Source organism: Schistocerca gregaria, chromosome 1, assembly GCF_023897955.1.
Source record: "Schistocerca gregaria isolate iqSchGreg1 chromosome 1, iqSchGreg1.2, whole genome shotgun sequence".
Lineage (NCBI taxonomy): Eukaryota > Metazoa > Arthropoda > Insecta > Orthoptera > Acrididae > Schistocerca > Schistocerca gregaria.
In genome coordinates, this window is record NC_064920.1 from 10,021,441 (window position 1) to 10,049,371 (window position 27,931).

The following is a 27,931-nucleotide window of genomic DNA, read 5'->3' on the forward strand; positions in this document are numbered from 1 at the left end:
TCAGCTGTTGTAATTCCACCTATGCACAGTCCTTTTTCACATGTTGTTGGACAATGTTCATTCACATTTACGTCCTTTCTATGCTTTCTGATGCATGCATTGATTTTATTTGGTGTAAATTTAAGCAACTACATTATGGCTCAAATTCTTTTTTTAATCATGAGTATTTATGGTGCCAGTCTGTGTTAAGAAATGCACCTTTTAATTTGCAGTAAAGTTTTGTATTGTCCTTTATCTAACTACACCATATATAGAATCTGTAAGATGTTATTATCTGTATCACAGTGCATTCCACAAATGTTTTGTAATGTTCTTCTTCCTATAATTGGATCTTACCAACCTCTGCAGAAGCCCGTGTCCTACCCCTCCTCCCAAAATCTTTTCACACACACACAGAAACTAAATTTTGTAAGCCTTTTGCATAACTGCTGCAGTCTGATGCTTAATGAAAACAAATTTCGAGGGCAGTTGCACACAATTATAAAGTAATAAAAACGTGTGAAATTTGTGTTTGTATTTACATCTCAAGTGCACATACAATACTGCTATTAACCTTGTGCCAGTCGTATAGTGGATTAAATGAGAATAATTAGTTATTATGCTTAACTGAGCAATAATTCTACAGTGTCCTGAGTATTACTTGTTTGTTCTGAATTTTTGTGCATTGTTTTTATATTTTCTGAATTCACTTAAAAATAATATTAAAAAATAATGTGGGGGCATAATAAAGTACAACACAGGAACAGTGAAAAATGGCCACCCGAGTAGTTAGTCACACCAGGAACTGAGAATGTTCTGTAATTGTGTTTCTGCACAGTGAAGTTGAAAAATGTATCAAAATTTAGTGGAGGATAAAAGCCCAGTTCAGTGGTGCATGAGTACTGCAGCAGTATGAGTGTGTATGAAATAGGAAGTTCACCCATCACGAACTTCAGAAAAAACTGCAGTTGTCAAAGCCCACTAGATGATAAACTGTCGAGTGCCAGTGAATTATGATGGGACATTAGCCAATGTGCGACACATGATGTGGCCTGGCTTCACAAAGTGTGTGGAAAAGTGTCCACCCCAGAGCTGACGCCTATGTCTGGGCGACTGATGCACACATTCAGCAAGAGATTGGTGCCTTCACTGTACGAATCACCACTGGCCTCAGACCCAGTGGGTCCACCACCACCAACTAAAAAACAAAAGAATGAGTGACAAGCGACTCAGTTTTGCGTCATCAATACTGAACAAATTCTAAACAAAAGCATCTGCAGTAAGTGTTATACTGAGCTGTTTTTGACACAAAAAAATCAGCTTGGAGCATTTACAAGAATTCAGTATCACTCCTTTAAAACAAAAAGTAAATAAAAATCTCTTTCTTCTGAAAACAAATCTAAATCATATGTTGCTGTTTATGTGTGTTCTGTTGCAACCTGACAATGTATGACCCCTTATGGCTCATTTAAGAGCTGCTACTATCGCTAGACAGACTTCGTACTAAAAAAACTTTCTCCAAGCAATTTCAGTTATGTTCAGATGACTCAAAGAAGCATTGGGTACCAAGAAGCTCTGATGTAAGGGAAAGGTAAATTATACATTTTGTATACAGTTGGACAGAGTCCCAAATAAATTCCTTTCTCTGAAAAATCATGCACTTTGTAAGCACTGGTGAACTTAACTGTGTGAGGAAATTATATGTTGAAAAGTGATATAGCAATGAGTTGTGCTGTGTGAAAATTTAAAAATATTTAACTGTTTAGTTTATATTTCAATTGTGTGTGTGTGTGTGTGTGGGGGGGGGGGGGGGGTGTATATTCCAGTCACAAAAATAAACACATTTACTTCATCTTAATCTTTTATTAACAAAATTGAAGTTACAGAATACTTAACTTATAGAAGTGTAAAAACTTAAAAATTTTGAAAAAAAGAGAGAATGAGATAGAGAACTCATTTATATCAAATCCTTTTGAGGACAAGAGATTCACAAATAAAAATGTCTACCAAAAATAGAGATCATTTAACATGCTCACTGACATGAAATATATTAAGTTAGAACAATACTTAGTTTCTGATAGGTGATAAATAAAGAAGTCGGTTCATCCTGTGTAAATACAGACATATAATTCCAAGTATAACAGAACTTTTGAGGGAATGTATGCATTTTTTGAAAGCAGTGCACATTCCATAGGCTACTGTATTTTACTCTTGGTGTTTGCTGTTAGTTGATTAGCAGTGGGTGTAATTAGGTCTCACATATGTTTCCTTTATGCTGTGAGGCATTGTTGGCAATATTAATTCACATTCAGAGGAAACCTTTGGACAATGACCTAACAGCCAAATCAAAGCATTTGTGTGTAGCCCAAGACAAGTCTCTCAGACTGACACAAACCAAACAACTCGCATGTCAACATCACATATCGATGTACTTAGCAGTATCCAGTAGACCATCTTGAAAAGACTACACCACAAGATTGATTGAATGAAGGTACATGTATCAGCTCTGCATTCTTTATTTACCTAGTACGTTCATTTTGTCTTGACAAGGAATTAAATTTCTTACTTTTTTGATGTGACTGCCAGTTGTATTTGTGTTCTTTTTCCTTCCTTTTATATTTATCTTCTTTTGTTTAAAAATATTTTGCAGTCACTCTTAAAGACCGGCAGTGAAAGTTGTTTGTATCAAAATTGCTGGCTTACTGGTCTTTGAATTTAACTTTTATCCTTTACTTGTTGTATTTCTGCACTGAGTATGTAATGCTCATCCGTACAATCTCTTATGTGGCGGATACCTTCCTTCTCCTCCCCCTCTCCTGTATACACTGTTTCTGTCAGTCCCTGAACAGCTAATTATCTTTTTTTATGTAAAAAAAGTGGTATTGTTTACCAGTTTGACTTCAGTTTCAATAAATGCCTGCTTTCACTGTAATAACACATTTCACACATGAAAATTGCAAACCTGTTGAAGTATGAGGCAAATGAAGTCACAAGATTTTTGTTCTTGATTGCCCAAACAAAATATTCTCCATCTTCCCAATTCTTGGGTTTTGAAGTGAAAAATTTTAAAAAAAATGTATACACACAGATAATTTTAGGAGTCTGTGATGTAGTAATCAAAAAATAGAAATATGTCAGCTAAAAGTTATTCTCGTACCTTTACAATACATCTCTGCCCTTGTGAACAGAACATAGCGATATTAAAAGAAGGAACTAAAATTGTAGAGCAGCACAACACTGAAATCGAACATAGGGTTTTCACTGGCGGAATGCTATAAACGCTACTAAGTAAGCATTCCTGTCCAGAGCACCAAACATAGTATATGCAGATCTTGTCTTAGATGTAAGAACTGTGCAGTTTCTATAAGTGTGTTTCATCTCTGCTCGCTTCCATTGGGGCAAGTGCACCTGTTTCCCTGCTGCCAGAGTTTCTGCACGCGCTGGACTTGCCGCTGCTCCTGCCCGATGTCGTTCGCGTGCTGCGACTCCCTGTTGTTGAGCTCTTATTGCTTCGATCGCTTCTGTACTTTTGTAGCTGATTGACCTTCTTTCTTAAGAAAGTCCTAAAACCATTGTGCCACCATGCGTAGATTACAGGATTGATTAGCGAGTTTAAAAACCCTAGTATCGCCAGCGGGGCTGCAATGATAACGCTTAGAGTTTTGCACGTTTTCTCATCTTTACACAAAAGATACATGACACAGGCGACAAAATACGGCACCCATGTTATGACAAAAGAGCCTGTGGTAAAGAGGACAACTTTAACAGCTTTTGCCTTTTTAGGTTTTGACTTTGGTTCCATTTGTGTACTCATTCCTCCTCGAAAGATGCGCATATTTTTTGCATTGTTTTTGGGTGATCTCTGATTCTGAGTTGAACCATTTGTATTAGCTTCTTCATCAGCTCTTTGCAGCTGACGAACCTTTTTTAAGGCACGGTACAAAATGATAGAATAAAGTATAATTACAGTGATCACAGGAATTATACCGAGGTAAGTTACCAGTAAGACGAGTCCGGCTGGCATTCGAATGAACCAACAGACTCTTCCGTTATTAGTATTACCGGACCACCCAAAAGCAGGAAGGAATCCGACAACTATTCCAAGAACCCAGGTGCTCGCGATGAGTAGTCGAGCTCTTCTCGGATACAGCCAACGCTGGTACTGCAGGCCGTAACCGATGTAAAGGAAGCGGTCCACAGCAATCAGACCCACACTCCATACTGATGAGAGGGTACTCGATAGAATCATACCTATAAATGATACAAAAAGTGACAGCAACTGTGCATAGCAATAGGTCAATAATTATAGAAAGAAACACACTTCACTATATGCTAACAGTAGTATTTCTGAATTTAATATCATTCACTAACAATAACCACCAAAGTGAAGGAGTATACATAAAAAATATTTTTCTTAATACTTTCAATAACTATGCACCATATCTGAAGTTAATGTTTGCTGTGTTTATGTGAAAGTTAGTATGCATGTAGGATGTCACAGAAGTGTTACTTTGTGACACCCTTTAATTGGCTAACATATTAACTCTTAGTACACATAGCTGCTTAAAACTTCAGCTCCATCTGTTATCTAGTGTCCAGTAGACATGAAAATTCGAGAGATTAAGGTCACGAGGAAATTTCCTGTTGCTGAAACTATCCACAACATTTGCAGGACATGTTTTCAAAACGTTAAACTAGCAAAGTGGAAGAGGGAATAAATGTTAATGGAAAATAAGTAAACCAACATTTTAATCCTGGCATTGTACTGTTTGCCTCTAGTGAAGAGAGAAACTTCCACAACAAATGAAAGTAGGCCTTAAAATATGGTATAGTAAGACTGAAGTTATTTTCTGTGAATACATAGAAAATAAAATAGTTTAAATTAGTAGTGGGATCATAAAATCATTTAATGAATATTTTTATTTAGAGCAGTTGAAGATGAGCCTGTTGACAGCAAAATATGACCTGTGGTGCTTTTTCTAAACTAAGTAAAGTTTTTAAAACTAAGTGTCATAAGGGGAAGATTGCAACTTATGTGTTTATCAGTTTCAACTTGTGACAATGAGGCACAGATGTCTAATGTGAAAACCATCCAGAAACTGTGTTCATTCAGTGTGCAGAGGAGAGAGTTGTATTGGAAACTGTTAAGAGAGACAGGAAAATAAACAGTGATGTAGTTCCCCAGGGAAGCGTCCTGGGACCTCTACTGTTCCTGATCTATATAAATGACCTGGGTGACAATCTGAGCAGTTCTCTTAGGTTGTTCGCAGATGATGCTGTAATTTACCGTCTAGTAAGGTCATCCGAAGACCAGTATCAGCTGCAAAGCGATTTAGAAAAGATTGCTGTATGGTGTGTCAGGTGGCAGTTGACGCTAAATAACGAAAAGTGTGAGATGATCCACATGAGTTCTAAAAGAAATCCGTTGGAATTCGATTACTCGATAAATAGTACAATTCTCAAGGCTGTCAATTCAACTAAGTACCTGGGTGTTAAAATTACGAACAACTTCAGTTGGAAGGACCACATAGATAATATTGTCGGGAAGGCGAGCCAAAGGTTGCATTTCATTGGCAGGACACTTAGAAGATGCAACAAGTCCACTAAAGAGACAGCTTACACGACACTCGTTCGTCCTCTGTTAGAATATTGCTGCGCGGTGTGGGATCCTTACCAGGTGGGATTGACGGAGGACATCGAGAGGGTGCAAAGAAGGGCAGCTCGTTTTGTATTATCGCGTTATAGGGGAGAGAGTGTGGCAGATATGATACACGAGTTGGGATGGAAGTCATTACAGCATAGACGTTTTTCGTCACGGCGAGAGCTTTTTACGAAATTTCAGTCACCAACTTTCTCTTCCGAATGCGAAAATATTTTGTTGAGCCCAACCTACATAGGTAGGAATGATCATCAAAATAAAATAAGAGAAATCAGAGCTCGAACAGAAAGGTTTAGGTGTTCGTTTTTCCCGCTCGCTGTTCGGGAGTGGAATAGTAGAGAGATAGTATGATTGTGGTTCGATGAACCCTCTGCCAAGCACTTAAATGTGAATTGCAGAGTAGTCATGTAGATGTAGATGTAGATGTAGATGTAGTTGTGACCAGATAAATGAGAGGTAAATGATGCAAGACACAAGAGAGGACTGTGGTCACATCTTAATACATGTGCATGTAGTGACATTAGAAAACATGGATGCGTATAACAGGAAAAGGTTATGCTTGGGCAAGTCTTGAGACAAGACCTTGGACCAGCAGTGAATAACAAATGGATAATGATGATGATAATGACTCTTCATGTGAGATAACATGTTGCATCCTCCCTACCAAAAAACCGTCAGTCCAGTCACAAATTTAGCTTGTTACCCCACATGATCATAATTTTGATAATAAGCGTAGATGTGGTACTGAGTCAAATGCTTTTTCAAAATCAAGAAATGCTGCATTTACCTGACTGCCTTCATCGAAAGCTTCCAGTATGCCACGTGGGAAAAGTGTGACTTGGGTTTTACGTGATAGATGTTTTCAGAATCCGTGATGGTTGGCATGGAGAGACAATTCATGCCTCTTGCATCACAATAATGCAGGCTGCACATTCATCCATGTTGGTATGTGACTATTGCACAAAAAACGAAATCATTGTGCTGCCGCATCCTCTGTGCTCTTGGGACATGGTCATTGCAGACTTTTTTTTATTTCCAAAGTTGAAAATGCCATTGAAAGGATGAAGATTTGCAACAATAGATGAGATAAAAGAAAATTTGCAGATGGCACCTTGTGCGATCCAACAAGGGGCTTACCAAGACTGCTTCCAGAAATGGAAATGGTGTTGGAATTGGTGTATCAATTGTGGAGGAGAGTATTTTTAATGAGATAATGCACAATAAGTAAAAGGTAAGCATAGAAAACTTTTGTGGAGAAAATTCCAGAATTTTTTTTAACAGGTCCCATATAATTCCTTTTGTTAGATTTTTCTATTATTATGTCCTGACACATATGCATCCCTGTTGCTCCTGTATTTTTTCAAATTTATTCTATCCATCTTCCGTTAGGTTGTCAACCCAGTTTTTTCTCATCACTCGGGATCAGGTGTAGACTTTCTTGTGTTGTCGATCCATCTACCATTATTTACCTATATTCCTGTCCACTTCCATTTCATTATCACAATGGTCATAATTATTGATCTCATCTGTTTCCTGCTCCATTCCCTTGTTTTCCTGTCTATCCTAATAATTTTTGTCTTGTATGTTTCTGTTGTTTGCTTAGAGACCCTCAGTTTTTCAATTTTTGCACATTAAAAGTCTATGTCTGACAGCAAAGAGCCACAACTGGTACTGCACACTTTGCTTTTCAGATAAGCACGAAGCTTAATTTTGACGGGCCTAGTAGGTTTACCAAAAGTACTTCTGTGCATTTTTATTGTTCTGTCCATTTCTTTCACTGTCTGTCAGTCATTGTCTTCATCTGCCCTAAATATAGGAACTTGTCCATTGTTTTTATGGATCCACTATTAATTTGTACTGTTTTCTTTTCATTGTGTTTGTCTTCTGATAATTAAATGATGTTTAAACCTCATTTCTGACCCACTTTATCAAGTTATATTTGTTGTCGAGGTTTGTGGCACTGGAGATAAGCTGTACATCGTTGTCAGCAAAACCAAGTCATCTCAGACAGGTTCCACTAACACACTTTTATTTTTCTATGTTTCTCAATCAAGGACCTGAAAACACTCTCAAAGAATGTGGTACGAAATCTTCTCAGACTCCTCTTTCATCTTTGAATTCCAACTGTTCTGATGAAGTGCAATGGAATACTTAGTACACGTTTTTCTTTATACCAATATAAATTGAACATAAGCCTAATTTTTCTAGAGCTATCAGTACAGACTTTATCAATTCTGCTTCAAAACCTTTATCATTCTATAAATGCCAGATATAGTGGTACTTCATACTGCTCTCTTTACTTTATAATTCATCATGACTTGCAGATGGTTCAGCCACCTTGTTTTTTACCTTGTGTGATTCGTGATAATTCTGTGAACATCTTGTATTTTACTGAAAATATGCTGATATGTGTATAGCTTTTTACCCCTTGTTGTCTCTTTTACCCCTTGTTGTCTGTCACCTTCACTGTGAATGTCTGAATGAATGTCGAATAAGAAATTTCTGTGTTGTTCCAGTTTTGCAGAATTGTCCTCCTACAAAGACATTCCATACATAATTTAGCAAGTTTCTCTTGTATAAAGTTCCTTCATTTGTAATAATTTCAAAACGAAGGGCATCAACTCTTGCCCTTTATCTTTCCTAAATACCTCATTTGGCTCTGTATACCTCACCTTGTTACTTCTGGAATTCCATTATTTTTATTGTTATCTATTTGTAATTCTGGTTCATATCTTGGATGTTTCTTCTCAAAGGAGCATATTATATAAATATGTTCAAGTGTACCGACCTCCACTCAAGCAGAATGTAATTAACAGTTATCCTATAGCAATTATCTGTGTAACTGAGTGAATGTCGAATGACTAGTATCAGTAAAAGGCTTCGCTGCCAATTTTATTATATTCCGCTAGAGCCATCATACACAGAAATAGACCAGAACTGTTTAATGATGGATGATAGTTAATATAGTCAATGAAATTATGAATGCTATTATTTATTGACTACTTTTCCTAGCTTTGCATTATATGTTTCAGAGAATGCTGTGCTCATGACTCTTCATACTGCTTGCACAGTGACACTGTGTTATATCAATATGAGGAGCAGTGTGAGCTATGTGCCTAGTATAATTTTCAGACCATAAACCACATTTGATATTGCTGAACACTACACTTTGCTTCAAAACACTAATAATCTTGTGTTCATTACTCAAAATTATCTATAACATTCCTCTCCTGTGACAAGTCTTATCAGTTTATTCCTTTCTAATCTAACTTCTCTGTTTTATTTTGTTTTTGAAGTCATTAGTCTGTTTTGTAACCTCGTGCATCATCAATGAGGATATTAGAGGTGTGTAGATTGATATAGTACTGTAACTTTTGTTCTGTCTTCAAATAATAAAGCTGTTGAAGATTGTAGTTTAAAGCTGTCAGGCTTGTATCATCTCCCAAATATTATTGCTGGTTTAGAAGGTTCACTGTTAAAATTCAGGAAACTGAGGTCATATTAAGCCTGTGCAGATGTAAATGTACATGCAGATATGCCTGATCTCATGCATTATGGATACATTGCACCTGGAGTAGAAAATTGCATCTACTTAGTGATCAAGGACAAGGACAGTTTTGGGCATCGATATGTAAAAGAGCTGTGGGATTGAGAAGTGGTACATTAGCAAGGGAGGTCATTGGGAAGATCTTGGCTGTGTGGAACATTTAGGGGAGGTAAGTGGCTTCTTTCTAGGAAACAAGTGCAAGAGGTTGTTAGGGGGTTGTCATAATCTGTCTAATTTGGAAGTGGGATATCTACATCTACATACATGCTTCAGAAGTGACTGTACAGTGCCTGGCAGAGAGGACCCTGTACTGTTGCTGATTATTCTTTTTCCAGTTCCACTCACAAATGGAGTAACAGAAGAGTTACTTCATGTATGCCTCTCTACAAGCCCTAATCTTCCTTATGGCATCCTTGAAGTTCTTGCATGGATGAAACATTGGAGGCAGAAGAATTGTTGTGTGGTCTATCACAAATGTGATTACTAAACAGCATTTGGTAAAAAATTTGACTTCTTCACTCTGGTGATTCCCATCTGAGGTCTCGAACATTTGCATGATAGTCTTGTACAGATCTAACTTACTGCTGACAAATGTCGCAGCACACCTCGGAATTCCTTTCACCGGACGTGGTGGGAATCCTGAGCACTCGAGAATGTGTTGCCTGTTTGTTACGTATGTTGTCCCCTTTATAGATATGCTACATCTTGCCAGAAGTCTCCCTGTAAATCTTATTGTCATCACCTTACCTAAAACTGACCCAATGTGCTCATTGTATTTAATGTCATTTTGCAACATTGTACTTAAATATTTAATCAGTGAGACCTAGTTGTACAGTGTGCCATTAATACTATTTTTGAGCATTAAAGAAATGTTTCTTCTACTTGTCTACATTAATGAACACTTATCGACATTTAAAGTGAGCTGACATTTGTGACACCAAATAGAGATTCTGTCAGAGTGTTCCTTAATCTCCATACAGCCTCTTGATGACAACACTTACTGGTACAAAATAGTGTTGTCAGCAAACTGCTCATCTTTTCTGACAGATTCTTTATGTACATGGAGAACAGGAATGGACCTACCACACACCCCTAGTGCACTCCTGGTGTTGCCTTCATCTCTGGCACAATTTTCTTGGTTCTGTCAATTGAAAAGTCTTTGAGCTGTCACATATTTAAGAAGCTGTTCCATTTGCACAGACTTTTGTTTACAGTTGAAATTGTGGCACAGTGTTGAATGCTTTGCAGAAGTGTGTGGATATATGATCTGCCTGCATCCAATTGGAAATTTACTATTGTGTGTAAAAAGGGTGAGCTGTATTTTGCAGAAGTGAGGCATTCTAAATCTGTGCCAGTTTGCAGTGTTCTCGGCCACGGGCCTCAGTTTTCCTTTTGTCTGGATGGATAGTTTGCTTATCATTATGCTTGCATACACAGCAGTGAAGCTGACCATTTGCCATTACTTTTCCCCACCCACTGCACCATTGTTGTGTTATGGACACACAAACAACAATATTATTAAATGCTGCTGTTTTTGTGTCCATAACAGTTGCACTCAATAATATCTCCATTGCATTTGAAAAATTGGTCACTTTGTTGTCCAGATACTCAGTGTGTGTCTGCCAGCTCAAATTTTTATCCAAATTTAATTACAACAATTCAGCACAGTCTTGAGTGTTTGGTTTTGAATTGCATCATGTGAGTGTTAGATATGTTTAGATTCATCCTATTTAAGTGAAACCAAGTTTCTACATTACTGAAGATACTGATTAATGATTTCAGATTTTTTCTGCTTTCTGATTTTCAACTAACACAGAAGTACTGTCTGCAAGTATAATTGATGGATAGGTGATATTTCATGGCAAATCATTCATTTGGAACAGAGATAGGACTGGGGCCTTGTGGGGCACTCTGAAGTGTTATTATCTGCATCCACATCCATACTCTCCAAACCACTGTGAAGTGTATGGCAGAGACTATGTCCCATCGCTAGGGCCGGCTTCTATTCTTCACATATGGGGTATGGGAAGGAGTGCTTCAACAAAAAGCAAGGATTGAAACTTTTTTGCTTCTTTGGTAACATGATTTTCCATAAAGACAAGTCTAGCACAAATGATAATACGAAATGAAACAGTGTCTGAGTATAGTCCATAAAGGCCTAAATCAGGTTTCTAATTTTTTAAATTTTCAGGTGAAGGCCTCCTGGACCACCATCCACTTTTGGCATGTGATTACTGACAGCATCTTCTCAAGGTTGGCAGCTGTGTATTAATATTGCCTGCAAGGTAGTTAAATATGACACAAATAGCAACAGTCCGACACACTAGTCACAAAATTGTTGACTCTAGCATTCGTACTCCCACTGCTGTAGCAGTCACAAGTAAAGTCTAATTTAGCTATGTCTTGTAAAGTTGATATATACTGGGTTCTTGGTGCACTACGGTTTTAAGTTGTTTAATTTTTCTCTCACATATATTTGATTCTTGTTGTTTTTGTTATTTTGTTTGTTCTTCTTCATCTTCTTCGTTATGTGGTATGAGCAAGTGGCATGGCTGACTAGGGTTCATCCTCTAAACATCTTTGACACGCTTAGTAGGCTCAACAGTGGCCAGCCCATGATGGACAGCAGACAAACATATAGATGTGTGTATCAACTTTATGATGCATATCACATAGTGTAGCTAAATTAAACATACCCTCTGACTGTGCCAGTGGCAATATTACGAATGCTTGTGTCAACAGTTCTTTGTCACTACAATCCAGTATAACATGCTGCATCCTCCTTAGCAAGAAATCCTCAGTCCAGTAACAAACTTTTCCAGTCAGAATAATAATAATAAAGAGCAGTAACTCTTTGTTTCTGTTCCATAAGTACGACTTACACTATTTTAGGAAATTGCCTGTAATGCCATATTTGTTAAGTTTATTAATAAGTGAGGCATAATTTACAGTATGAGGTCATAGAAGATTCCTACAATCTTGTTGCCCTTGCCAAATTATGTGTTTAGTTTCTCAACAAAAATGTTTACTGCTTCTTTAATTCTTTTCTCCTGTTGTTCCTGGATCATAGGGTATTTTGTAATAATGTTGGTTTTGCCTGACAGTGATCACCTCAGATATTTTAGAGATGGCTTGAAGAATTGAGATAGGACGATAACTTTCCGTGACCTCTCTGGTTCCCTTTATGAAAATTCATTTAATTTCATTATACCCCAGTACCTCTGGCAAGCAGGCCTTTTGAAAAAATTGCTTACTGGAGACAGTGAGTGTGCTATTGACTTGTCTGTTGCTTTAATAACTTGGATCACACATGCAGCATTTTTCTTTTTTAATGCTAAGATTACATCTTCTACAGTCTTCATGGCAGCTTTGAAAATTTGTAAGGTGTTCAGAATTTTGCATTGAGGTAAAATGGATTTATTTGGTAGCAATGATGTCAGATTCTGTTCTATTTATAAAGAATTAATTGAAGCACCCACATATCTGAAATTGGTTTGCAATAATGTTTCTTTCAGGTAATTTTTTGAAATTTATTATGGGCTCCAATTACCCTGTTGTTTGCCAGTAGTTTTATTGCCTCGGTAGCTCTTTTAACCCTTAACTCACAAGGTGTGGTCTCTCTTACTGCACCAGAATTTTACAAGTCGCTCTCGTACGTCAATTATGGCTGATTGTTGTTATACACCACTTACGCTCTTTTAATCACTGACCCTCCAGATTATTATTGTCAGTTGTGTTATCACTTTATTTGAGTGTTGTTGACATCTGATGGGGTCTTCTAGACCGCGTCTTGTGAACTACGCACCTGCTTTTCTCAGTTCAGTACAAATGTGTTAGCAAGAATGTGACGATTTACACACTCGATGAAATTTTTAGTCAGCGAGTGGAGAATGATGTCAATGATATAGAACAAGAAGTAGACAAAGAAAACAACAATTTTTCAATAGCCAGTGGTCATCATTCTGCTAGCGAACGAGAGGACCATTCAGAGGAAGAACTTCAAGACAGTGGTAATGATGACCTTTCTGTTTCTCCAACAAAATACTTAGTGTTAGTTAAAATTAAATGTGTTCTGACTTGTGGTAAAGAAAGATGTAGAACTCAGTACTGAATATTAATTTTGGAGCTTTTCTTTTTCTGGCTATCAAGTTCAGTTTTTATATGCGAGTTTAAACCCCAGATATTAGTTTTATGCAAAAATTTGCTTTCTAGAGAGATACCATAATTTTTCAGTATGTAAAATTCAGTTCTCCAACAGTTCATTTTGTGTACTATTGAAAAAACTTCACAGAAGTATGTGATTTTTGCTACAAAAACAAAATACTGTTGGCTTTATTTAGTGCAATAAAATCAGAAAGGAGTATTTAAACAACAGTTGTATATTTGTAACCGTGAATGTTATATAACATAAATTAAATTTTCAAATGATTTACAGGTTAAATCTTGGTTTAAAGATAGGGATCTCAGGGACCACACCTTGTTGTATACATTACAGGAAAGTCACCTCGTGAGTTAAGGGTTAAATATAATTTCTTGAAGTCCGATGTATTCAATGAAATCAGTATTTGTGTTGTATTTTAGTTCATTGTGCAGCTGCCTTTTCCTTAACTGGAAATTTTCTGGACATTTTTATGTCCTGTATGATCCACTTTAATTTATTTGCTACATTTTTGCCACAGGTTTCAGGGTGGAAACATTTCATTGAAGATCTCAGGAAAACTATTTATGAACTTGTGAGATTTTATAGTACTTTAGGTACAGTAATGACAAGGTCATTTTCTATCTTTTATTTTATTACAAAATATGTACAAGCTTGCTTTGCCAAAGTTCCTTTCAATGTTTACTTCTATACCTGAACTGCTCCTGTCTGTGGTAGCTCAGTAAATAATGCAGAATGAGCTGAGATAACCAAATTTACTCAAAATTTACACACATCTTCATATACATATTAGTTAAAACGTTACTGAAACAGTTTGCTCACTGGGAATTTTATCTGGTAGATTCAAAGAAATTCAGTTTGAAAATATGATTTTAGCACTGAATCTTCAAGCATAACTACTTTCAATTTTGTACCAATTTAAAATCAGCAGCTATAGCAAGTTTTTTTATATTTTTTTCTCTGCAAACATCTTCTGGCATGCTTCAGTTTTTAGATGGGAAGTGTGAACATATGGGACACTAAATGAAATTTGTTTCTAGATTGAGTATTTCTTGGTAGGGATAACACAGCATGTTATCACAGTTGGAGAGTTGTCAATAGATGTAGTAGTTAAAAGTGTCCTCCAGAAAAGTGTTTTTGTAGCCTTGTTTGTCATGTCATATGTTAATGACCAGGCAGACCCTTACTGTTCATACTGTGTATTCGTGACCTTACAGACAATATCAATAGTACTGTCTGAAAGAGCTGCATAAATATCCCATAAGATCTTCTTGAGATTTCAAAGTGGTGAAAAAATTTGCAACTTGTTTTAAATGATGTAGAACTTGAGCTTCCCCTGGCATGCCAAATATTCAGATAACTTGTATGAATTCAGCTGTGTAAACAAGCCTGATATTTTGACAGATTAGCACATCGTCATTTTGAGCACAATAAAGAACTATTGCCTCCACACGTGATGACTGTGAGATGTCTTACAGGTAGTCTGGCTCACCAGGCATCAGTAAATGGGCAGCTATATTACAGTGAGTATGTATTTCACTTAGTCACATCATCTGATGATGGTGTTTTGGTTTGAGAAAGAAGTAACATAGCATTTCGATACTCACATCCATTGTGATATCTGAGAATTTTTTCTTCAAAACTGGTTCTAGGCCTAATGAACGTGTAAAAGAAAAAACTTCAAAACTGTTTCTTGCTCTAATGATGATATAAAAGAAAAAAGCTATGAAAAATAGCAGATTGGCCATAAAGTATTTTAAAATTATAATGTTAGAGATAAAACATCACATGCGTAGGTTCCTATGGGATTAAAAGTGACTGCATGATGATTACTGATAATCAACTTTCAAAACCATGTGCTACCCCTGAGTTCTATTAGGCTTGAATGAAGTGGGTAACTTATATGAGTTATTGTACTTTAACAAGTAGTATAACATTGATATGAGGAATGACAACCACACACTTATGGAGGAAGTGTATAAAGAGAAAAACACAAGAAGGTGATGCATAATGCAACTCATACATTTTTCCCTCATGAAACTTCCTGGCAGAATAAAACTGTGTGCCGGACTGAGACTCGAACTTGGGACCTTTTCTTTTCGCGGGCAAGTGCTCTACCAACTGAGCTACCCAAGCACGACTCACGACCCGTCCTCACAGCTTTACTTCAGCCAGTACCTCCTCTCCTCATTTTCCTGCTTACTTGAGAAGAGGTAGTTCTAAAATATGTAACTAACAGTCATCATAGGTACAAAGGTAAGACATTCTACTAATGAAGTGTTGATACCCAGAATGATAGCCATTTTGTTTTTGTGCTCATCAGTTGCTAAACATTTGAACACCCTCTCTACACAGTGAATGAGTCTCCTTTCTCATACCATTTTATTCTATCTGGGGTGAATTAGGGTAGCATAAATATTTTATTGTTTACAAATGGAAGAATCGTAAAGGCAGTATTATGAAAACAGCTGAGGAAGTGGCTGAAGATGTGATTGGTGACCTAATACTATGAAAATAATTTCACAGAGCACTAAAATTCTAAGTTGAAACAAAGCATCGTGAGTAGGTGACACTCCACCAGAATTTTTTATAATCCTCAGATTAACCAACCATCATAAAACTCTTCCACTTATGATGTAGGATGTAGGAGGCAGGCATTGTAAGTTGCGTAGTTATTTAATGAAAAGATTCACAGAACATATTCATGACAAACGTGATGAACTCACAAAAAGATGAAAAAATGTTTGTTTGAATACATGCCGGCCACTTATAGCTTTTTATTCAAATGATTAAATTGAGGGTGTGTCTCAGATTATCCCGCAAGACATCAGTGAATGAAAATATTCAAAATATGTTAACTTACTGACTTCCATGTCCCCAATGATGGCAGTTATTCTTACGGCAAAATTAGTGAAACATAAATGTTTTAGCAGGGATACTGTATGGTTTCTCCAGGGAGAGGTTGCATCAATATGCACACTTAAGAACTTAGAATTTTCTGCCGTCCTTATACAAGGACAACAGGAAGTGGGATATTTTTGCCATTTCAGAACTGGTTGAGCTGCCCATTTCTGCTAGCCCATTTCTGCAAAACTAGTCAGTAACTTTCACAAAAATGTATCTTTGCTCAGCTTCACAAAAATGCTCATATACTCTGCAGAAAGGCTCAGCTGTAAATAGAGGTCTTGTCAGAGCCCAGGCATCAAGTACATGTAACAAAAAAAACTTGCAGTATCTGAAGAAGGTCACTGTGCGTGTCATCAAAATATTGTGCATGGAAATGAAAAGGCAGCAAAACTCCTGGAAGTACACTATTAGTATTTATTCTGCCTTCATCGAGTCAAGTGGTCGATCATTAACATAAAGCAAGATGGGCCAGTGATCAAACCCTGCGAGACATCCATTGTATAAACCCTTTGGGGCTTCCATTGTAATTGCTCCTCATGCAAATGATGTGGTGTGTCACTTTGTTTTACTCATACAGCCTAAGGTAGCTTGCTACATTCTGTTCCTTAAAATAAGAACTAAATTGGGCATGTACTGTACTACGAATTCCATAAAAAACTTAAATTCCTTAATAGTATATTCCTTAATATATATCCAGTGCCATCGATAAGTCACAGATGATCCCCAGTGATGATATTTGATGATGTAAATCTATAAATTATTGTCTCTGTAGAGTAGCCATTTTGAAATCCAAACTTTGATTGCCTAAGTATCCAATTACTACACAGGTGGATGACAACTATGGAGCACATTATCTTTGGAAAAGATTTAGAAAATGGTGTAAGTAGTGACACTACACAGTAGTTACTGACATGTGTGGAATGCCTAACAGTGGCACATTGAAATCTTCATGGGTAAACACCCTGAATTAATAGTGCAGTACATCCAAGAGTAAGAACATTACATTTGTTGGGCAGCAATTAATGTTTCATGTTTTATTGGAGATATAATCCACCTCCACATGAACCTTCACTTTTTAGAGTTACAGTGAGATTCCTCATTTAAGTATGGAAATGACACTAATTTTGATTTCACTAAAATTCCTCTGTACCATTTGTGTATTGTTTTGCTTTCTTCTCCGAACTATTTGAACCAATTTTCTCAACTATTTGTAAAAGGTAATTATTAAAAATATCTGCTGTATGTGAACTGTCATTTACATGCGCCCTTTCTCTTTAACAAAAATAATGTTGTCTTCTGTGGCTTTTTCCCTGCCTCTGTTTCAACAGTATTCATTATTGATTTGATGCCCTCAAACCCCAGGAAGACTAATAATTCCACTTCCAAAGAAGGCTAGGGCAGATAGTTGTGCAAACAAACCACCAGTTTAAGTAATCACGGTTCGCAAAATGCTTACACTAATATTCTATGGAATTACTGAATGCACCTCCACCACCAATCCCCCATTTGTAGCATCTGAGGATGTAGAAAAAGCTTCTGATGATATTGTATGGAATGCTTTATTTGGAGTTCTGAAACTGACAGGGGTAAAACACAGAGAGTGAAAGGTTATCTGTAACTTTGATACAAACCAGACTGCAGTTATAAGAGTCGAAAGACATAAAATGAAGGCAGCAACTAGGAAGAGAGAGGGAGCCAAGGTTCTGAGCAAGTAGTGAAGGATTCTGGGGAGAAATTTGGAAAGGGAATTAAAATTCAAGAAGAAGATTTACAAACACTGACAATATTATAGTGTCACCGGGAGAGATGGGAATACATTTTGATCTCTTGAACAGAAAGGTTAGAAGTTATAAGAGGAACAGCAACAGAAGTAAATCAAAGATAATGAATTCTAGCCAAATTGAATCAGATGATGCTGACTAAATTAGATTAGGAAATGTAATACTAAAAGAAGTAGTTAAATTTTGCTGTTTGGGCAATAAAATAACTGATGATGACTGAAGTAGAGAGAGCAAATGCAGACTGACAACAGCAGTACTGTGTTTCCAAAGAAAAGTGTGTTAATACTGAATATAAATTTAAGGGCTGGGAAGCCTGCAGTGCAGCCTTGTACAGAATTGAAATTTGTACAATAGGCCATACAGACAGGCAGAGAATGGTTGCTTCTGAAATGTGATGTTGCAGAAGAATACTGAAGATTAAATTGTAAGACCAGGCAACTAATGTAGCAGTACCTAATCTAATTTGGGAAAAAATAGCTTTGTCACTCTACTTCACTAAAAGAAAGAATCTATTGATAGGCCATATCCTGTGGCATCTAGGAATTTGAGGAATTGTGAAGGTCTAAACTACAAAGGGAGACTGAAGATTGAATGCAGTAAGCAGGTTCTAATAGATGTAAGTTGTTGCAGATGTACAGATATGGAAAGACGTGCACAGTGAACTGCATCGAACAAGTCTTTAGGCTGAGAGCTTCTTCAGCAATGACAGATTTTGTAAATATCTATAATGTTACAGAATTTCCTGACAGATTAAAATTGTGTGCCAGATGATGTCCAAAAACCCAGACATTTGCCTTTTGCAGGAATTGTCCCTCTTACTGAACTATTTAGGCAGTGGCATTCTTCAGAGGGGAGAATATGTCCCACCATGTACTTTTTCTGACTGGCCTCTCCAGTAAGGAGAGCAAAAGAAGTACTCACAGATTGAAGCTTCCTGTTGGGTCTGTGTTTGCTAATCTGTCTGGAAGTTTGAAACTTTTTATGTATAATATTTTTTATTCTTGTACAACTGAATTAAAATATTACAGTATGTTTTCCGTTAAAGGGACATACGTAGCAGACCAAATGTAATACTATACTATTCATAGATGTCATTGTATAACATTTGAAATGATATAAACCATTAAAAAAGCAGTTTCTACAGCTTGGGTATCTCTACTGGCACAAGAATGACAGCTGCATTCTATGAAATTGTTTTGAGGACTATACTGTGTTCAGTATTGAAAGACACATGATTAGAAAAACCAGTTCAGGTGTCTTTTTAACCAAAATGACACTTATGCTAATCAGTCATTGTGGACTGAGGAGTTTCTCCATAACAGCAACTTCAAATTAAATTGCTATCTTTATGCTCACTGCTCACACTCTTTGCAGTGAAATGAGCCATAAAAGTTGCAACCTTTATTACAATATGTAGATTGGTACTGAGTTTGATAACGGGGTTTAAGAACATATGGCAACAGTTTAGTGTGATAAGCTTGTTTAATTAACATATGTGTCACATCAGACAAGATTATCCCTGTAATGAGCAAAGTAGGGATGGTAAAAACAATTCATTCCAAAAACTACACAGATTTGTGAAAACTATACTAAATATGCACAGTGTTTCCATACAGATAAAACTGAACACTGTGTGCATATAATTCCCTTTAACTTGACTAGTAGTTGCGTATTTTATTTTCTGCAGACTCATATAACTGATGGAAGCTATATGTTACACTGTAATTACTGTTGTGTTTGCTGCTATACACATCTCTGTAATGTAGTTTATGAGCAACTTTCATAAAATAAGAGAAGCTCGTCATAGTTTTCATATAACTCATAAAACCATCAAACTAAATATGATATGTGATCACAATTTTATATTTTGTACTTGTCTCTAACTTTAGAATTATAATTTTTGTTATGCATAGTTTTTGTAGGCAGATGTAACTTTATTACTGTGAAGTATTGTAGCTCTGGAGGACTTTTATTTGAGAAGTTAGTATGTTTAACTCTTCATGGCAGAAAGGTAACAATACATTAGACAGAGCAAGATTGCCAAGTATCTGCAGTGGCTACTTATACTGACTCAGCTAGAGCCAGAACTGCTTATTACTTATTGGTCTCCTTGTTCACATGTCTTTTATAAGGGCTATTGTGAAACACTCGTCAATGTTATAAAGGCCCATTGTGAGTATAGTAATCTTTGATTCTTTTTATTTATGAACTGCTGCTTTGGTCCCTGGGGAAGAATTTAGTTTATGTTCAACAATTCAAGTTTATTCATGTGTATGGATTAAACTCATTTTCAGGAAGGCTACAAAAGTCATGAGTAACATGGAAATTTAAAATAGTCAAGTAATAAATTAACAAAAGTCTCAAAGAACATGAATTAAAATGAACATACTGAAGGAGATGAGGGGCTCCATACACATGGTATGGGATCATGTACATGCTACCAATTTTGTAGTAAAACTGAGTAAGTTAATTTCACATTACATACAAAGTAATAAAAATGGCAGCACAATACATTACTGAAAACAGTCAACAGATTAAATACGGATATAAATTGTTTAAAAAATGAAGCATATTAAAAAGGAAGTAATACATCATTACAAACATGCCAAAACAGGAGAATTACAATGAATATAAAACTGAAATCTAAGCTTAAGGACAGTGGTGGGGCAACATGTAGAAAGCTGGGTGGCACAGTAGTCATGTTGCACTACATAAAACTGAAAATCAATAGGCCTTACATTTTATAAAGGAAAGAATATTATAAAGTTAGTATAGTAAAATAGCATGTATATATTACACATTCAAAATGCAATCTAGACTATCAATTCAGATTTTACCATACACTAACAATAAAGTAAATGGTATTTGTCTTTCTCAATGTATTTGTATATACTGCTTCCTTTGTGCTTCTTATTCTTGTCTTGTATTGTGAAAGAAATGAGTTGATTTTAATTATGTACCACACTACTCCATTTAATGGATATGAGCACAAACGATAAATAGTTTGTCAATGTGTACCTTTGCCCTCTCTTTTTCCTACATAATTATCATTATTTTGTTAACTGTAATGCATATTGATTTTTATTTTATGTATGAATACTTCCTTCACTGCCTCCACTTTCTTCTGCTTCATGCACACTGACTGCTTATGATTGCCCAGGAAGGAACTAATACAGTTGTTGTACAGACCTAGAATATCATATTTTTTCAAGCTTTGACAGCAGAATATTATGGGCCGTCATGTCAAAAGCTTTTGACAGGTCAAGAAAACTTCTATTGATTCCTGTTTCTTGTCCATCAGGCATAGTATGGAATTAGTGCACTCATAAATAGCAGTTATGATTGACCTCTTATTTTTGAATCCATGTTGTTCATTGCATAGGATATTGTTTTCATTTACAAATTTTATAAGTTTGTCTTACATCCTTTCATTTTTCCCTCTCCTTCCCTCTTTCCTGACGAAGCAACTGCCAGTTGCGAAAGCTCGTAATTCTGTGTGTGTGTTTGTGTGTTTTGTTCATGTGCCTGTCTGCCGGCGCTTTCCCGCTTGGTAAGTCGTGGAATCTTTGTTTTCAATATAACTTGTTCTAATATTTTTGAAATACAGGGGAAATTGTGATGGGTCTATAGCTATTTACATTGTCTTTCTCACCTTTTTATACATTTGAATGACTTTAGATGTTTTCCATACATCAGGGAAAAAGCCTGCCCAATGTGAGCAGTCACATAGGCATGAAAGTATTTCAACTAGGTTTGATGCACTCTTCTTAAGATTGTTGCAGGAACACCATCAGTGCCTGCAGAGTTGGAATTTTTTAGTCATTTTATTTCGTTAGCTCTCTTGCAAGATAGAACTGATGTACGGTGACCCTCTACAAGCATTTATTTTGTATTCATTGGCTTGAGTGTTGTTATATAAGTTTGATTGTATCATATTATCAGCACATCTGTGAAAAAATTGTTAAAAGTGTTGCCTACTTTTAAGAGGTTTGTTACTTTTTAATATTTTTGTGATAGTATTTTATTTTTGCAGGGTGATCTGTGTTCACCAGACACTTTTTTTTATAACACTCCATGTAGCCTTCACTTTATTTTCAGAATTATAAATGTATTCATCATTCTGAAATATTTTTGGTGCTCTTATTACTTTTCTCAGTATTTTGAAGTATGTTTTATAATATATGTGTATTTCAGCTGAGAAATTTTTTTAATTTAATATTTCATGAAGTTGTCTTTTCTTTTGACATGAAACCCTTATTCCCCTTGTGATCCAACTGTTTGTTCTAGAATACATTTTTCAGTGGGAAGGAAATTTGGAAGAAGTGGGTTAAATTGTTAATTTATATAATTAATTTTGGAAACCTGTGATCATTTTTCTTTCTGTAATAAGCTGTTTAAGTAGTTTACATTATCCTGATTATAACTTCTACTTGTGGCTCTTACAGACATGCTGTTAATAACAATGCCTTTCATTTTTAATCTTAATATTTGAGCAAGTTGGTCACTAAAAGCTTCATTGAAAATTTTTAGTGAGGTGTTGCGTAAACTTTTCATGACTAGAAACTGATATAAAGCTGTTTGACAAGTTTCTGTTACTTGGGTAGCAGATTTTAGTTCAGCTATTAAATTATAGGATGATGCAAGGTTCAAAAGGGTTCTTGTAAACTTTTGTCAGTTTATTATTTGTGAACTATTTTAAAAATTTGTGTTACTCATGACTTTTGTAGCCCCTCTGCACAAATCTTGAAGAAAATTTTAATTCAAATGCGGAGGGGTGTGGGGGGTTGGATTAGTAAGCCCCACAAGTCACAGTAGCTGACAGTAACTTGAATTTTGATTTTTATTTGTTGCAGCATAAGTGCTGTGGACTTTTCATTAATAGTTACTGTTATGAAAAACTCTGAACATGCTTATTATACCATTGTCAAAGAACATGATAAATATTCCAGTTAATTTAGTAATAAAAATTACTTCTTCTTTAGCAACTAACAATAGGAAATTAAATGACCAAATAAATCACAAAGAAAATAAAAGCTTGTCTTCAACTTGAAACAAGCTGAAAATATATTTATTCTATCAAAAAGTTGTGAAACACTAGACAGAGATGACGCTGATCTTGAATATACATTAGGTTTTTAATTGAACCATATGTGTAACTAATTGTTCTAGCATATGAACTTCTGAAATTAGCTGCTGTCACAGCTGCAGTAACAGCCACTCAGTAATAAAAGTTAAGAGAAATTAAAAAACTTACCTAACTGGAAGAAACAAGTCGTCTCATCTCTCAGATTTTTTGGGAATGCTTGTCCAAAGACAACTGCAATTCCTGTGATCAGATCTGCCATTGCAATGTTCCCCAAAAACAAGTATGTTGTTTTTGGCTGCACACCACTTCGTATTATTAACCCAGATGATACCACAACAGCCAAATTCAGTATGATGATGAGTGCTCCAATTGCAGGGATGAGGTAATCATAGATCAGCAGCTGTGTTGTAGCACTTTTTACTATGGTGATATTTAGTGACTGATCTGTGCTGACACTGTTATTAGCTAGAACACTGATATTTTGTGTTAAATCCATAAAACTGGAGCTTGTAGTGTATTGTTCTAACATTCCAGCAAGTGACATTACACTTGTGAGGTACGAATCTGTAGCAACTGCAGTAGATGGAGAGTGATGCATCCTGTCCCAGAGGTTCTCCATGGGAGACTGCATGCTCAGCTGCACGGGGGGATTGCCAGAGCATTGGGTGTGCTGTTGCCTCATCTCATGTTGACACAGGACACAGATAGTGAAGCTCTTTCCTTCCTTCCTGTGTTGTGTCATATCAGTCCGGGGACTAACTGTTATCAAGTGTAATGGGTGTGAATTTGCTTCTCAGAATTATAACTTCATGGAACATTGTAGAGCCTTGCTTGTGTAAATTGCAGGTCAGAATGTAGAGGGAAAAAACACAATTCTTTGGGTATTGAAAAATTCTAATTTATTAATTTAAATTAAATACACTCAACTTTCTGTATTAAAAGTGCAAATCTGGAACTGAATATTAAGCAAGAGAAGTAAATTTTTTATGGAAATTAATATGGTACTCTAAAGTGCTGGGTGGAATACACACAATGGGAAAAAATAAAAATAACCATTCATCTTATAGTTGAGGCTTTGAGCATTGTGTGTATACAAAAGCTAGCTTTAGAACGTGTAGCTTAGCTTTCAAATAATGTCCTTTTTGAACGTATATTGTGCTGATACTGCTCTATTAGTGAGGGCAACAGTGTTTCCAACTTATATTTATAAAAAGGCGTTTCTCATACATTTATGAAAAACTGCAGAGTTTATACCCTTAATTTGTACCTTTTTATACCAAAGCATACAGTTCATCAATTCACAATGATAAGGGCGGAAGCCAGGTGAGGGAAACAAAGATATGCATGTTTGGTTGAGAGAATGAAAAGCTGTAGCCATTAAATGAAATTTTTAAGAAGTATATCCCCTTGTGATTACTTAATTCAAACTGAATCATTTTTCAATAGGACATTTATTTAGTTTTATAAAGGGTGAAAATTGATGTGTTCACAACTTCTGGGTTCTGTAAAGAGCCAAACATGTTGTGCCACAGCGAGTGAGGCCTTACAATTGTGGCTGAAGTACATTGACTTAGAAATCATTGTGTTCTTTGTTTGATGTTAACATTTGAGTTTCATTGCACCTAAAAACCTAAACTCCATCTGAACAGGCCTTAAAGGCCCAATGCTTCCATTAGTATATCAATCTGAATGTCAGGAATTCCTGACTTCCAACGTGGCTTCACCTCCCTTTCTAAAATTCCCTTCCCAGTGAGTCCAACATCCCTCCTATGGAACACACAGCTGTTCATAATTCGAAGACCAATCCAGATCTTACCATTCTTCCCACGAACAAAGACTCCACCACATTGCTCATGTTTCTTAATTACTGTGTGGCTGAGGGTCTCTGACAATTTTCTGACACCTCTCCACACAAACCTTACAGTCACAATCCTGTTCCAGAAGTTCAACAGCGCCTCCATCAGTGTACTTACAAATGGTGGAAAAATCAAAATTTTTTATGACTTCATTAAATTCTATAGTATTTCTCGGTTACATTGATATATACATTATACAGTTTGAAATTAAAAATGACCTATTACCAGTTAAAGTTATGGTCATGTAAGCCAACGCGTCCCCTTTATTTCTGTTACAGAAACCAGTATTATATCAAAAAGAACTGTGAATATTCTGTTTACAGAGATTATACGTATGATATAATGTATATGTTGGTAACAGTGCAGGTTTCTAGTGTCTGTAAATGATTATCTTTGCTGGCATTTACTTTTGTTTCACTGAAGCAGATTGTTCAGGTGTTACTGAATGTTTGTTGCCCAAGTGCTAGATATATTTGTGGAAGTACATATCCTTTAGTGTGCAATAAATATGAACTATGCTATGTATCAAGAAATTCAATAAAAGGAAATTCCATGGTAACCACTTCACAAACAAAGCAAGCCACACTGTTGCAGGTAACCTATGTATCCGTTCTTCATGGAAGAAACTCCACATGGCACGCCTGATTCAAATTTTGCGTTAACAATTATGCTGTTTGTAGTGGATTTGTTGTTGATGATGTGGGCATCTTATCTTCTTTGATAAAGGAAGTGGAGAAATGTAAACAATGTGGTGGTGTAGGCTGTCTGGAAGTAACTGAACAACAAAGCAGCAGGAAGGTTTTAGCGTCAAAATTAGTTGTTCTGTGTAGATCCTGCAATAAATCTACCTCAAAAATGACTTTGAACATTGTGCATAATTCATATTATGTGAATTTGAAGTTATTGTAAGCAATGCATGCGGTAGGAAAAGGAAAAAAGGCTACTCAAATGTTTTGTGGTTTGATGAACCTTCATCCTCTTCCCAATAGGTTCAGCAAGTACATAAAAATACTTTTAGGTGCCTTAATGGTTGTGTCTAAAGCATCCATGAAACATGCAGTAGAAGAAACTGTAAATATTAGTGGAACCAGGGACATTGTTGTTGCACGTGATGGGACATGGCAATGTCGAGGACATCATTCTTTGAATGGTGTTGTAAGTGCTAATTCTCTGGAGAATGGAAAAGTTGTTGATGTTGAGTGCTTATCTAAGTACTGCCACACCTGCCATGATACACTGAAGGACATATTGAACATCAGTGGTCTAAGAATTATGATGGTTACAGTGGAGGTTGGAGTGTAATGGAACTCAAAAAATATATCAGAGGTCAGTGACTGTTTATAATGTTAGATATATGAAGTACCTAGGCGATCGGGACTCTAAAGCTTTTGATAAAATTAATGAGTTCTATGTTTATGGTGATACCATGGTAACAAAACTGGAGTGTTGTGGACATGTGCAAAAGAGAATGGGTGCTAGACTGAGGAAGCTATGAAGAGAAATGAAAGGAAAGTTGCTATCTGATGGAAAATCTCTGTCTGGCCAAGGCAGATTGACAGAAACTGAAATAGACCTTCTTCAGCGTTATTATAGATTGGCCGTTAGATGAACTGTACTTCTGAATGATGTTACAGCAATAAGAAAAACTGTATGGGCCACCTACTTTCATAAGTTGTCAAAAATACCATCAAAAGCATTCTCTTCCTGAGCCTGTTATGAATGAAATAAAACCAATTTTTAGAGACTTGAGTGACCCTGTTTTGCTTATTAAATGTCTTTATGGGGGCACTCAGAATACAAATGAAAGTTTCAACCATTACCCAATAATGTTTTTGTAGGACTAAATAAAAGCTGGTGTACTAGATGCAGTGATATGTTTCAGTGATGGAGTGATAGGAAGGTTGGAAGTCCTGAGAAATTTAGGCATAAAATGTAGCTCTAATATGGAAGATCAATTGCTTGCGTGTGACAGACAATGGGTGCATGAAGCTGAAAGATTCACTCTTCAAGTTACAAAAGAAGCAAGAAGTGCTAAAAGGAATGCCAAGAGGAAGCTTGAAGATGAAGAAATGCTGCAGGATGAAGGCTATGCTTCAGGAATGTTCTGAGGCACAGTTTAATTGGACTTGTATCTTCATTTGCAATTTCCTGCAAGTTGCATTTTTCAGAATTCAGGTACAAATTTTTCCTAAATTTATAAAGCATTGCTCTAATATTTTCTGTAACTTACAATAGTCCATACTTATGTAGTAGACCTAGGCTTTATTAGATAATCGACTAAATTATAGAAAAAGTAACATTTTTATTACGAAAAAATTACAAAAGTTAAAATGTAAGCTGTAATATTTTTTATCCTTGTAATATACATAATAGGTGAAATTATTAGGTCTAGTACCTTAGTCGTGCATATCTGGTAAAAATTTGGTCTCCTTCAAATGCATAACATTGGATTAAATCGTACCTCAATTTGAGGAAACATTTTGGAAAAAAAATGCATCAATTTCTTTGTAATTTTTCTAATAACCCTAAGCAGGTTCAAAAATATTCAAAATACTTCTAATTTGTTTAGAAAGTGTGCTGCGTTAACTGATATCAACAAAAAATCTGTAAAACATATACATTATAAACAGTGCCTGAAAGAAATAGGTGTTGTTTTTACATAATATTGAGCCAGAAAAGTACCCTGTATCCTTAAGGCCACACTTCCATCCCAAAACCTGACACCTGAATGTGTCTCTCTCCTTACACCAGCAACCCCATTGTGGCTGGGTACAATGCTCCCACAGAATGAACTCTGGCTGCCCACCACTACATTCAAGACACCTTGCACTTTCTTTACCACCTTTCCACTGTTCCTGTCACATTACCACCAGACACCTTGATGGTCACTGTCTATGTGATGTCCATATGTACCAACATCCCCCATGCGTATGACCTTGGCACCATGGAACACCACA

The 27,931-nt window shown here is 36.2% G+C and overlaps 2 protein-coding genes across 5 annotated transcripts in view; one reads left to right on the plus strand and one right to left on the minus strand.

The window, feature by feature from the left end:
• Positions 1-27,931, plus strand: part of LOC126322565 (putative FERM domain-containing protein FRMD8P1) — a 327,086-nt gene that overhangs the window by 182,101 nt on the left and 117,054 nt on the right. The window lies entirely within an intron of this gene.
• LOC126322939 (glucose-dependent insulinotropic receptor-like) lies at positions 1,823-23,788 on the minus strand. Its single transcript, XM_049994599.1, has 2 exons — positions 23,287-23,788; positions 1,823-4,230 (listed from the first exon to the last, which is right to left on the minus strand). The coding sequence occupies exons 1-2, from the start codon at positions 23,747-23,749 to the stop codon at positions 3,341-3,343; spliced, it is 1,353 nt and encodes a 450-aa protein (XP_049850556.1). The 5' UTR covers positions 23,750-23,788; the 3' UTR covers positions 1,823-3,340.

Excerpts from the sequence above, each read along its gene's own strand:
- LOC126322939 (XM_049994599.1), bottom strand. The coding sequence starts at position 23,749 with ATGCAGTCTCCCATGGAGAACCTCTGGGACAGGATGCATCACTCTCCA. Across the intron at positions 4,231-23,286 it reads GACTTGTTTCTTCCAGTTAG|GTATGATTCTATCGAGTACC; the intron begins GTAAGTTTTTTA and ends TATCATTTATAG.